The sequence below is a fragment of the Pristiophorus japonicus genome, chromosome 4 (assembly GCF_044704955.1).
Source record: "Pristiophorus japonicus isolate sPriJap1 chromosome 4, sPriJap1.hap1, whole genome shotgun sequence".
Taxonomy (NCBI): domain Eukaryota; kingdom Metazoa; phylum Chordata; class Chondrichthyes; family Pristiophoridae; genus Pristiophorus; species Pristiophorus japonicus.
In genome coordinates this window covers 197,239,643-197,252,770 of record NC_091980.1, presented here as the reverse complement: position 1 = coordinate 197,252,770, position 13,128 = coordinate 197,239,643, and the positions used below count along the sequence as shown (strand labels likewise).

Sequence of the window (13,128 nt, the reverse complement as noted above, 5' to 3'; positions counted from 1 at the left end):
TCCCACTAAACTGACACAGCGAAAATTTTTACACAAGTTTAGCAGTACAATGCCCAACCTCCCACCTTTCCTGGCCTAACTGAGTTGGGAGTTCTGGGGACCAGAGGTTATACTCACTACTGTGCCTTTTGCAGTCTGGTGATTTGTTTCTTCTATCTTCGGTGTCTTCGGACACTGGTTTTCCTTCAGTGTCGAGAGGCTTGCTGGTTGTTGGATCACGAGAGCAGAACACACACACACACTGGGTCAGAAACCCCCTTTTTATAACCAGATATCCAGTCCGCCTCTCGTGCTGAAATCGAACCTTCCCATTGGTGGGCTTTGTGATTTTGAAAAATGCAGCAGTTTTAGATTATTGCGGGTTTTTTTCCACTGATGTTCACCTACTCAAGGTTTGAGTAGGTGTTGATTACGTTGGCCTCCTGTAGCCATTGTGTAGGCCCTTGGGTTGTTTTGGGTTCCCTAGTTTTCTGAAGGTCTGCATAATTTCCTTCCATAGTGTAAACATGGGGAAGACAATAGCCGATAATGGCGATGAGTTAGTCCCACAGTTTTCGAGCAAGTGCTTTCCCATTGGCTTGAAAACCCCATGCTTTGGGCTGACTCTGAACCACCATTGGCCCTCCGGTGTCCTCCCCCGTCCAATCACTGCTCTACCAAGGTCAAACCGTCTCGGTTTCAATTCACATTGCAGCACAGACAGATCCCACAGCTCTTTTCCTTCTGGGCAAAATGAGGGGGTTTCCGTCCTCCCCAACACTGCACATTCATTCAGGGACATATGGGTCATTTGGGAAATTGGGAGATTTCGCCTCTATCTATTTTGTTGTGTATTGTCTATGTAATGTCCAGTTATAACAAATTGGATTTGCCTTTTCTGCCATTATCTAATGTGGATTTGTATGATGTCTTAAGAAAGTTCAGTTCAATTTAATGGAGAAGGAAAGTTTAGGAAAATGTATTCTTCCCAATACAGATACTTAGCATTAAAAATGCAATAGTAATTATCTTAACTTCCAGGTTTGATTCCTGGTCTGTGCTGATCTCAACCAGGAGTTCTAAGAGTACTACATTTGGCCTCAGTCCCTTTTAGCCAGGGGAAAATCAGCCAGGTTCTTCCTTCTGATCGATATAGAGGAACCACTGCTAGAAATGCAAGTGTGTTTGAGATTAGGATATGGTTTGGTTGTGATACCCTCACTAATTGAACAGTTTGCTGATGTTCATTATCCAGGCATAAATATGAATAATGGCCATACGGGCAGAGCACTGAAGAGCATCCAGAACCCAGAGAAAATTGGCAAAAGAACAAAAAATGTGCCACTTAGTAGGAGATAGTAGGCTTCTCTGCTGTTCATATAATTTCCCCATGGGGTTCATCATTTCAAGTCTCCCTTATCTATAGGGAGCCCAATATTCTCCATAGTGCCATATTTCAGATGGAACCAAGATCTGGCCAAAGATTTACCTTTGAACAGTGTATATATTATCAATTCACATAGAGTTTGTTTTAATGCCAATATGACAGCAACTTCTACAATGTTTCTAGGGTTTGTACACATTTTTATCATAACTGGACAAGCAGCATATTTCCTGTCCTACTGGTACCAATTTAAATACATGCCAGTGTAACTTGCCAATGGACTTGATGTCAGATAAACAAAATAGGCAATAATACAATTTCCTATTAAACCAGTCACATCATCTCTCTTTCCCTGAACTATCTGCGTTTGCCACATTTAAAATTCTTCTTTATGGGAAAGAATAACAATTTTGACAACATAACAGAAAGTAATCACTTTGACACGTAATTTTTCTTTTTGTTCACAGTATGTTCCACCCGACCTTTCCATCTGCGTATTTGTGTTGGAGCAGTCACTATCTGTCCGTGCTTTGCAGGAGATGTTGACCAGTACAAGTGGAAAGAACACTGAAGGGGTAAGTATCAAATGGCCTGTTCCGTGCTGTAAATTCTACATAATTCTATGTAAATTGGCTTCTTTGTTGTAAGCAGTCATTATTCCAGAGTCAAGTAGATTCCATGTTTGTTAGCAGTTCTAATTTTCTCTTTATTTTTTTAATTCATCTCAATTCTTTTCTTCAATGCAACGTAATAGTAACAAAACTAATTGCGAGAGTTATGTACTATGACTGCTGTGTTAACTCTGGAAGTGCTATTCATTATATGTGGTGCTTGGACTTTCTCCTTATTCAGAATGGTAAAGATTAACTCAAAAAACTGCTATATTGTTTGAACAACCCCTTGCCTTGCCAGATATATTTTAAGTAATAAATGTCATTGACGTTTGTTGTTATTTTGGACTAGCAATGACCCGCAAAACATTTGCGGCCAAATTAGTATCTTTATTGCAACAGTATTTGTTTAGGGGGCATTTTTCACAACCATTGGGTGCCGGTTTTTTTTGCGCCCGGCGATTTTTTTGGAGTAATCGGTAATTTGCAAGTTTCCACAAAGTTTTGATACCGCCGCTGACTGTCAACGGCAGATTTTTTGGCGCAGGTCTAAGTTAAAAATTGATTCCGTGCCGTTTTTGGCCATTTATGCTAGCTTCCCCGCAACAATTTTTTTCAGAACGGCGCAGAGTGAACTTAAGTAACATTCAGAAAATCCCTACCTTAACTTAAGGAAACCGCCGCTCAGGCCCGCTGCAATCCCGAGCCGAATGGCCTCCCCCCGCTCCCGGCCCACTGCAATCCTGGGCTAAAAGGAATGGACAGAGTTTAATCAATTTTTGCATCCATCAATGTGAACGATATTTGTTCCCTTTTGTTCTTATTTCTCTCCCTAAGACTACTTTACTTCATAATTACCTTTTTTATTATCAACAGGGTAGGTACATGCACATAATGCTGAGACATAACCTAGAAAGATTTTCGAGTGCTGAGTGACCTTAAGTACTGTTCAGAATTTTTGCACTCATCGATGTGAACAATATAATTAATGAAGGACCTTTTATTTTGGACACCAGTTCTTAACATTTCATTCTCATGTTGGTATAGAAAGGATCAGAAGGAGATTAAACCTACTCTCCTCTGGCTCAAATATGTGCTTAGCCCCAACCTCAGAAAAGCTTCCCCTGTTGCACCATTGTGAATTTTTCCACTTCTCACACCAGCCATCCTATCCACGTTCTCAGTGAAATCATTTTATTTGGTGGCCATTTATAGCTCTTATGGGCAGTCTCACTCTCCCTCCCTTATCCTCTCACCCATTCCCTCTCTCCCCTCCCTCCCTCTCCCTCCTCCTCTCCCCCTCAGGCACACACGTCATGTGTAGAAAGTGATTTTTTTTTTCCCAGCACATGCGCAGAGACTTTTTGCCGAACGCTACAAGCTCTGCCCCCAGAATTAACTTTGGGTAGCGCGGCACCTAGAATAACTTTTACTTTGGGGAAACTACCATTTTTTTATTTGTCGCCAACGGGGAAAATAAACGTGCATTTTGTACGTGGGCGCCAAAAATCGGGAAGGTGGAAAATAGGGGCCTGAGACTGTTATCATCATCATTTATAGAAACAACAATGATGTTTCTCTCCCTCCCTCTCTCCTTCCCTCCCTCCCTCTCTTTCTCTCCCACACCCCTTCTCTCCCATCCTCCCTCTCTCCCACCCCCCCTCCCTCCCTCTCTCCCGCCCCCTGCCTCCTTCTCTCCCCTCCCTCTCCCTCCCTCCCTCTCCTTCCCATTCCCCCTTCCCTCCCCTCCCCTCTCTGCCTCTCCCTCCCTCCCCTTCTCCTCTCTCTTTCACCTCTCCTCCACCTCCGTCCCTCCCTCTCTCCTCCTCCCTCTGATTGGTTGCGAGGCCGGGCGGACTCTGATACCCCATTGGTCGGTGCAACAGACACTCAATCTGACCACGTGCTCCCTGCTCCCGGCCCCGCCCCCGGCCCCAGGACAGTCAAAAACTGACTATTATTATTACAGATTGATATGTTGTCACCTCTATGAATTGTTTTCCTCACATTAATAATACATATACATGTAAACTTGATTTTGAAAATAATCTAGCCGTTGGATTTGTTTCCAGCTCCCCAAAGTTTTTCACAGCATGTGCTAATACTGGATGGCTATTTTAAGATCCCATTATTAAGAAATTTTTAATTGTGTTTTTTTGTCAGTAACTTATGACCAAACTAGGAATGCACTCTCAATCAATTCTCCAGTAGTTTGTTTTATATTAATCTCTTTGCAGCAGCTCCACAGTGTTAAATCATAAGATATATCTGGAAGAAATGTGAGAAATGCGCAATGATATTATTGTAATTTATTCTCTGTGTGCTGTTTCTTTTGTTCTAACATGCTAGCCAATTGATTTCACCAAATGGGTATGTTTATTATTGGTTTTTTTTCCACCCCTGCATGCCTGTGGTCAGAATGTTGGACTCAGAATGATCTCATAGGACAATGGTCACTGTTGTTCCTTTTGCTAATGTATAAAATTGTTTACATTTACTTGCTTTTATGATAGGAATATAAGTAGCTTATTCAATAGATTCCACACCAAAAAAGGCGAGAATTGCTTTTTGCTGGATCACATTTGAATTCTTTACTGATTAAATTGTCCTTTATTATTCTTTAATGTATTTTATTGGAAAATAATGGTCAACTGCAGTAAATTCAGCAAGCAAAGCAGGTACAGTATGTGATAAAGCGCAGGAATGGAGTGACAGCAGTTTATAAGCATCGCATGAACTGCATTTACTGTTATTTATTATAATATATGCAGCACAATCAGTAGGCAGAGTTACTTTTTAGTTTTAGTCATTGGCAGTGCATACTGTGGCATTTTATGATCAACAGGAGGCTGTATTCAACTGATATACAACATTGAAGTTTTAAGGATTCTAATGTAATAACCAAGATTATCAAATGATAATCTGCAGTAGACTACAGGAAAATCACAGTCAGTATGTATTATTTATATATTTGTTTGCATTATATATTGAACAGTGCTATAGTCAATGTTGCATTCCTTTTTGGATAATGTTATAGTGCTGTGCATTGTAGCATGAATGTACATCACACGTTGCCACAGCAATATCGTGCGGTGGAATGGCAGATATGGGTTGGGTTTCTCACTCTGCTGAGTTTCTAATCTGAGATGCAGTTGGGGGTGCACTGAATAGAGGCTGGGGCCTGAATTTTCCTCCAGGGCGGGTTCACTGCCGCCAGAGGTGGGTTGATGCAGGACTTCTGGATGCTGCCCTGACTCCACTGTGACCCCGAACCATTTCCTGCCTATGGGCTAATTGAAAATGCAACGAGGGAGCCCCAGTGCTGACTGACAGAAAAACGCCGACATTTCTGTAGTGCCGTGAGGGGTACAAGCCACCATTTAAGGGGGTGGAAGCACTCTGACATTGTTAATCAAAATTTATAATTAAAGCTCTTCAGGAAAAGGTAAGGACCTGAAAGAGAAAGATAAGTGCCCACAAATAGGCTTTCACCTCCAATATTGCCAATTCTGGGCTTTACGTTGCTGCCCAGGGTGCATTGCCTCCCCTCTCCTGGCAGTCCCTGGGGTGAGCAATACTTCAGATGGGAGGCACGGCAATCAGACGGTTTTGCTGGACCCACATCCCAGCCCTAAATTAAATGAATGGAGTGGTTAAGGGGAGACCACGTTCCTTGCTGGGGGGAGAAAAATTACCATTTTGCTGATTAGTTATGTTTTAAGCAATTCATCCCTGACTAGATTTCTGTTATAGGAATAAGAAAATATCTTGTTTGATTTTAGTCCGCAATTGAATTCCTAACCTACTGACTGAGTATATTTACCAATAATTTAAATCATTAGAACCAAGTTTGGTGTGACTTTTTAGCAAATAATTTATAAACAAGTTTTTTCCTGGACCTACCACTTAATGGAAGTGGTCAAAAGGTTCATCGTTAAGTACCTGTGGAAGCCTTAGTACCTGTCAGTAAGTGAATAAATTGAATATTTCCTAAAATCTTTAAATTTGAATTAGTTAATAAATCGGACAGGTAAGTAATGATTCTTTTCTCTTTGTGCCTCATGTTTAAAAATATGGTCTTCCAGATTAAGTATTGTATGAGCTCTACTGGATTGGGCCAAACTTCCTCTGTTCCCCCTGCCCCAGCCCCGACCTCATATCTTTCTCCAGTTTCTCTCCGAACTCCCCTCATGCCCTCGCCGCAATCATCCTGTCCATGAGACCCACTTCCTACTCCCTCGACCCTATTCCCACCAAACTTCTGGCTCCCATGTTAGCTCACATTGTTGACGGTTCTCTCCCAGATACTGTCCCCCTCTTCCTCAAATCTGCCATCATCACCCTTCTCAAAAGAACAACCCTTGATCCCTCTATCCTTGTAAACTACCACCCCATCTTCAACCTCCCATTCCTCTCCAAAATCCTTGAACGTGTTGTCACTTCCCAAATCCATGCCCAAATTTCATGCAACTCCATGTTTGAATCCCTCCAATCAGGTATCCGCCCCTCCACAGTACTGAAACGGCTCTCATCAAAGTCACAAATGACATTCTTTGTGACTGTAATAAAGGTATACTATCCCTCCTCGTCCTTCTCAACTTGTCTGCAGCCTTTGACACAGTTGACCACTCCATCCTCCTGCAACGCCTCACCACCGTCATCCAGTTGGGTGGGACTGCACTTGCCCGATTCCATTCTTATCTATCTAATCGTAGCCAGAGAATCACCTGCAATCGCTTCTCCTCCCGCTTTGTTACCTCTGGTGTCCCCCAAGGATCTATCCTTGGCTCCCTGCTATTGTAATCTACATGCTGCCCCTTGGCAACATCATTCAAAAACACGGCTACAGTTTCCACATGTACACTGACGACACCGAGCTCTACCTCACCACCACTTCTCTCGACCCCTCCACGTTCTCTAGATTGTCAGACTGCTTCCCTCTACCCAACTTCTGCCTGAGGTTGAACCACATTATTCATAACCTTGATGTCACATTTGACCCTAAAATGAACTTCCGACCGCACACCCGTGGAATAACCAAGACCACCTATTTTTCCCTCCATAACATCGCCCGTCTCCGCCCTTGCCTCAGCTCATCCACTTCTGAAACCCTCATCCATGCCTTTGTTACCTCTAGACTTGACTATTCCAACGCATTCCTGGCTGGCCTCCCATGTTCTACCCTACTTAAACTTGAGGTCATCCAAAACTCGGCTGTCCATGTCCTAACTCGCACCAAGGTCCATTCACCCATCGCCCCTGTGCTCACTGACCTACATTGGCTCCCAGTTAAGCAACGCCTTGATTTTAAAATTCTCATCCTTGTTTTCAAATCCCTCCAAGGCCTCACCCCTCCCTATCTCTAATCTCCTCCAGCCTCACAACCCCCGCCCCCAAGTTATCTGCGCTCCTCTAATTCTGCCCTCTTGAGTATCCCTGATTATAATCGCTCAACCATTGCTGGCTGTGCCTTCACCTGCCTCGGCCCTAAGCTCTGGAATTCCCTCCCTGAACCTTTTCACCTCTCTACCTCTCTCTTCTCGTTTAAGACGCTCCTTAAAACCTAATGCTTTGATCGAGATTCTGGTTATCTGCTCTAATTTCTCCTTATGTGGCTTGGTGTCAAATTTCTGTCTTCTAATACTCCTGTGAAGCACCTAGGGATATTTTACTATGTTAAAGGCACTATATAAATACAAGTTGTTGTTGATGTTGTTCTTGGTTACCCTGGAATTTCTTCGACATTGCACCTTAATCTGAAATTGAAAACTGAAAGTTTTGTGCACGTGGTTATAGGTGCTAGTTGTTATGTCTTTACTACTCTTATGAATGACTCCTGAGCTGTTGTGATCTTAGTCCCATTTATTGTAACTCCAGAGTGAGGCACAAGCATGGTGGGCAGCCTTTTATACTGGGCTCTGCACACCTATGCAGATGACCCTCAGGTCTCCCATCACAGTACACTCTGGTGGCATAGCTTATGTGACTATACAGTTAGTATACATGGTCTACACACATGACACTAGTAGTCGTCTTGTTTATTATCAAATCCTGTCAACATTTATAAAAAATTGAAAAATAAAATTAATTTGTGCTGAGAGCATTTTAGTGCCATGCTCTTCTGCCTGTTGTCAGAATATAGGGTCCAAGTTTCGACTCGAGTTGCTCCTATTTTTTTTGAGCAACTAGTTTAGCATGGAGTACCATAGAAATCACAATTATCGGCATTTGGTTTGCTCCAGTTTTAGTTAGAATAGTTTTGTTTTAGTACAGTTTTTTTTTTCAAAAGGGGGCGTTACCAGCCACTTACGCCTGTTTTTCAAGTTTAGGCAGCGAAAAGTTACTCCAAACTAACTTAGAATGGAGTGTTGATTTTTGTACTCTCAGAAAAACCTTGCCTACACTTTATAAATTAGGCGCAGGTAGCGAGAGATGGGGGTGGGGAGGGAAGTTAGGGGATTTTACAAAGAATTAAACACTTCACTTTTACCAATAAAGAACCATCATCAATAATAAATGATAAATCAATAAATCAACCAATAAATCAATCAATCAAAAATAAAAAATAAAAAAAATAAAAAATAAAAAATCAATCAATAAATAAAAAAGTAAAAGCTTCTACTCACTTACTGCAGCACCGGGAGCCCTCCAATAGCCTGCCGAAGAGCTGGTCGGGCGGGTCCCACCGCTGAAGAGGTGCTTGGGCGGGCCCTCCACCGAAGAGGTGCTGGTCGGGCGGGGTCCACCACCGAAGAGATGCTGGTCGGGCGGGCCCCGCCGCTGAAGAGGTGCTTGGGCGGGCCCTCCACCGAAGAGGTGCTTGGGCGGGGCCTGCCACCGAAGAGCTGTTGGTTGGGCGGGCCCCGCTGCTGAGGTGGTAAGGGCAGGCAGGCCACTCGGCCTGGGATAGGGGCGACGTCCCTTCGGCCAGGGATAGGGTCGCCCGGAAACAGGACGCGCTGGGAGGGTCAGGAGCTACTGCACACTCGCACAGTTGCCGGCACTCTTTTTGGCGCAGAGCTGTAGCTCCGCCCCCAGCAGCTCCTGCTGCGCCGCGCTGAGCTGCAAACGGGCCTACAGATATCGGAGAATCGCGAGGTAAGTATTTCAGTCCTAGAAATTAGGCGGGCCTCTCCGAGGTGCGCCATTCTATCTGGGATCCGAAACTTGGGCCCATAATTTCTGATGCTGTTCATAATTATCTGTTATGGGGTTATTTATACTAAATTGTTATTTAGATAAGCATTACTATTTCAGTCAGGATCACGGCTTGCATGTCGTCGTGGAGCAGGCGGAGAATGGTGATGAACTTTTGTTTGCATGCCTGACACGAGACTCCCAAAGCAAGCGCTCTACTTAGAACTCTTACACGGCAGGCGAGCCCAAGGTGGGCAGAGGAAATGTTTCAAGGACACCCTCAAAGACTCCTTGATAAAGTGCAACATCCCCACTGACACCTGAGAGTCCCTGGCCAAAGACCACCCTAAGAGGAGGAAGTGCATCCGGGAGGACGCTGAGCACCTTGAGTCTCATCGCCGAGAGCGTGCAGAAACCTGCGCAGGCAGCGGAAGGAGCGTGCGGCAAACCAGTCCCACCCACCCTTTCCTTCAATGACTATCTGTTCCACCTGTGACAGAGACTGTAATTCCCATATTGGACTGTTCAGTCACCTAAGAACTCATTTTTAGAGTGGAAGCAAGTCTTCCTCGATTTTGAGGGACTGCCTATGATGATGACTATTTCAGCGAAGAGTACATATTAGTTTGAGTGCAGCTTTCTGCTATGCAGTATAGGGGTGGATTACATTAGATCGGTGTTTTAAGGCAAACTCAGCAATCTTGCCTTTCTCTTTATTTTTATTGTGCAAAGCTTGTGATATTACAGTCTAATGTTACATTAATTTTTTAATGCATATTGATTTTTTTAATACATTTGTGTACCGGACTTGAATTTTTTTTTTTTCATTTTTTTACATTCTTAGTGTTTGCCCCCAAATTTACACAGACCACGATACCGGCAGTTACACCAGGATCCTGTATAATAATGCGTCCTGGCACTAACAACACGAGAATATGTGCAGTCAGTGGGAGGGAACTCATTTGCATGAGGCCAGTGTGCAAACTCCCTTTGTAGGGGGGGAATGATAATACAAATTTAAATTAAAACATTTTTCAGGAGTTTGTGCCATTTCCCTAGCCTGGAGCTCTGCTCTCTGCTCCCCGCACCCCAACCCCCACCACTGGTGGGGTCCACATGTGTCCCTATACCTCATCTCATTAGATGGATCAGTCTCCAACCTTATACTGGGTACTATTGAAGTCAGGATGCGGGAACTCCCAGCATTCGCCCTGCCCCTCTTTCTCTTAGCCCTACTGTATCAACCTTCCAGATATAAAAGGGGTCAGAGGGTCGAGTAAGGAGGAGGAACTGAGGGAAATCTTTATTAGTCGGGAAATTGTGTTGGGGAAATTGATGGGATTGAAGGCCGATAAATCCCCAGGGCCTGATGGACTGCATCCCTAAGTACTTAAGGAGGTGGCCTTGGAAATAGCGGATGCATTGACAGTCATTTTCCAACATTCCATTGACTCTGGATCAGTTCCTATCGAGTGGAGGGTAGCCAATGTAACCCCACTTTTTAAAAAAGGAGGGAGAGAAAACAGGGAATTATAGACCGGTCAGCCTGACCTCAGTAGTGGGTAAAATGATGGAATCAATTATTAAGGATGTCATAGCAGCGCATTTGGAAAATGGTGACATGATAGGTCCAAGTCAGCATGGATTTGTGAAAGGGAAATCATGCTTGACAAATCTTCTGGAATTTTTTGAGGATGTTTCCAGTAAAGTGGATAAAGGAGAACCAGTTGATGTGGTATATTTGGACTTTCAGAAGGCTTTCGACAAGGTCCCACACAAGAGATTAATGTGCAAAGTTAAAGCACATGGGATTGGGGGTAGTGTGCTGACGTGGATTGAGAACTGGTTGGCAGACAGGAAGCAAAGAGTAGGAGTAAATGGGGACTTTTCAGAATGGTAGGCAGTGACTAGTGGGGTACCGCAAGGTTCTGTGCTGGGGCCCCAGCTGTTAACATTGTACATTAATGATTTAGACGAGGGGATTAAATGTAGTATCTCCAAATTTGCGGATGACACTAAGTTGGGTGGCAGTGTGAGCTGCGAGGAGGATGCTATGAGGCTGCAGAGTGACTTGGATAGGTTAGGTGAGTGGGCAAATGAATGGCAGATGAAGTATAATGTGGATAAATGTGAGGTTATCCACTTTGATGGTAAAAACAGAGAGACAGACTATTATCTGAATGGTGACAGATTAGGAAAAGGGAAGGTGCAACGAGACCTGGGTGTCATGGTACATCAGTCATTGAAGATTGGCATGCAGGTACAGCAGGCGGTTCAGAAAGCAAATGGCATGTTAGTCTTTATAGCGAGGGGATTTGAGTACAGGGGCAGGGAGGTTTTGCTACAGTTGTACAGGGCCTTGGTGAGGCCACACCTGGAGTATTGTGTACAGTTTTGGTCTCCTAACTTGAGGAAGGACATTCTTGCTATTGAGGGAGTGCAGCGAAGATTCACCAGACCGATTCCCGGGATGGTGGGACTGACCTATCAAGAAAGACTGGATCAACTGGGCTTGTATTCACTGGAGTTCAGAAGAATGAGAGGGGATCTCATAGAAACGTTTAAAATTCTGACGGGTTTAGACAGGTTAGATGCAGGAAGAATGTTCCCAATGTTGGGGAAGTCCAGAACCAGGGGTCACAGTCTGAGGATAAGGGGTAAGCCATTTAGGACCGAGATGAGGAGAAACTTCTTCACCCAGAGAGTGGTGAACCTGTGGAATTCTCTACCACAGAAAGTAGTTGAGGCCAATTCACTAAATATATTCAAAAGGGAGATGGATGAAGTCCTTACTACTCGGGGGATCAAGGGGTATGGCGAGAAAGCAGGAAGGGGGTACTGAAGTTTCATGTTCAGCCATGAACTCATTGAATGGCGGTGCAGGCTAGAAGGGCTGAATGGCCTGCTCCTGCACCTATTTTCTATGTTTTCTATGTATCAGTAACCTTGTAAGAGGTGTACAGAGATTCCGCCTGCTCCACTCAGTGCTGATCAATTTCCCAGAGGGGTTATTAAACATGCATTCGGCCCCTCATTACTATATGCAAGAGGTTTAATGCCTGTTTCAAGCAGCCGTTAATAACGCCTAAATATTTCCTAAGCCAATATTTAAACATATTTCAGGCACCCTTGGGGTGCAGGACGTGACCCTGCAACGTTTAAATGTTTTGCCCCTCTTTTGCACCAAGGATGACCACTAATGTGGTGAATCCAGAATTTCAGTATACTTTGTGCAATTGAACTGCATAAACTGCATTATATCAAACTAGCTCAATGGTTCCAAATTGGAACTACTTTCTGGGTCACAGAAAATAGATTATTAAAGTTATTTACACCTTGGTCCAGATTTTGCAGTCAGCAGCGAAAGAGTGGTGCTTGCTGTTCATCACGCTTACACCTGCACACAGACTTTTTAATCACCTTTTGAATGGCAACTGTTACTGGAGATTTTTTTCAGTATGGCACCCTCTACAGAGGACCGTTGGAGTGTGTGAGCAGGTCAAGCAACAGCGTGTCTCTTCAACCTATTATATTGAAGAATCCTCACTGAACCAACAGAATCTAAACCAGGAAAGTATTGAATAGAATGTTTAATTCAATGTAAGATCATGTACAGAATGCAAAATAAAGGTGAGGGAAAGAAAGATGGGATTGAGAGAAAGATAAAAGAGACAAAGAAAAAATAAAAAAACAATGTTTATTTTAACTTTAAAAAATATCTCCAACAATAATTAAATTCTGAAGGAATGAGATTCCACACTTGTAAAAATTAAATTTTCAGTGCCAGAAAGGAGGATTGGCAGTAATTAAGACTTATCACATCATTAAAAATTCACCTACTCCTGAATGGAATGCACCAGCTCTAACTTTTTCTGGCATGTTTAGTGGGTAAGTACCACAACTCCATGCCCTTCATGTATTTTATTGCTGAGTCTATCGGCGAGGTACCAGTGTACTGAAGCTTGTGGAAGAGCAAGGCAAATCGGATAGTGAATTCCTGATTTCTGTGTTTAACTG

At 43.5% G+C, this 13,128-nt stretch overlaps 1 protein-coding gene across 4 annotated transcripts in view; it reads left to right on the top strand.

The window, feature by feature from the left end:
- Nucleotides 1-13,128, top strand: part of ryr3 (ryanodine receptor 3) — a 561,329-nt gene that overhangs the window by 141,728 nt on the left and 406,473 nt on the right. For all 4 annotated transcript variants that reach the window (XM_070878983.1, XM_070878984.1, XM_070878982.1 and 1 more), the window contains exon 3: nucleotides 1,831-1,938. In XM_070878983.1, coding sequence (XP_070735084.1) covers nucleotides 1,831-1,938 — 108 coding nt within the window. The remainder of the gene's footprint in view (nucleotides 1-1,830; nucleotides 1,939-13,128) is intronic.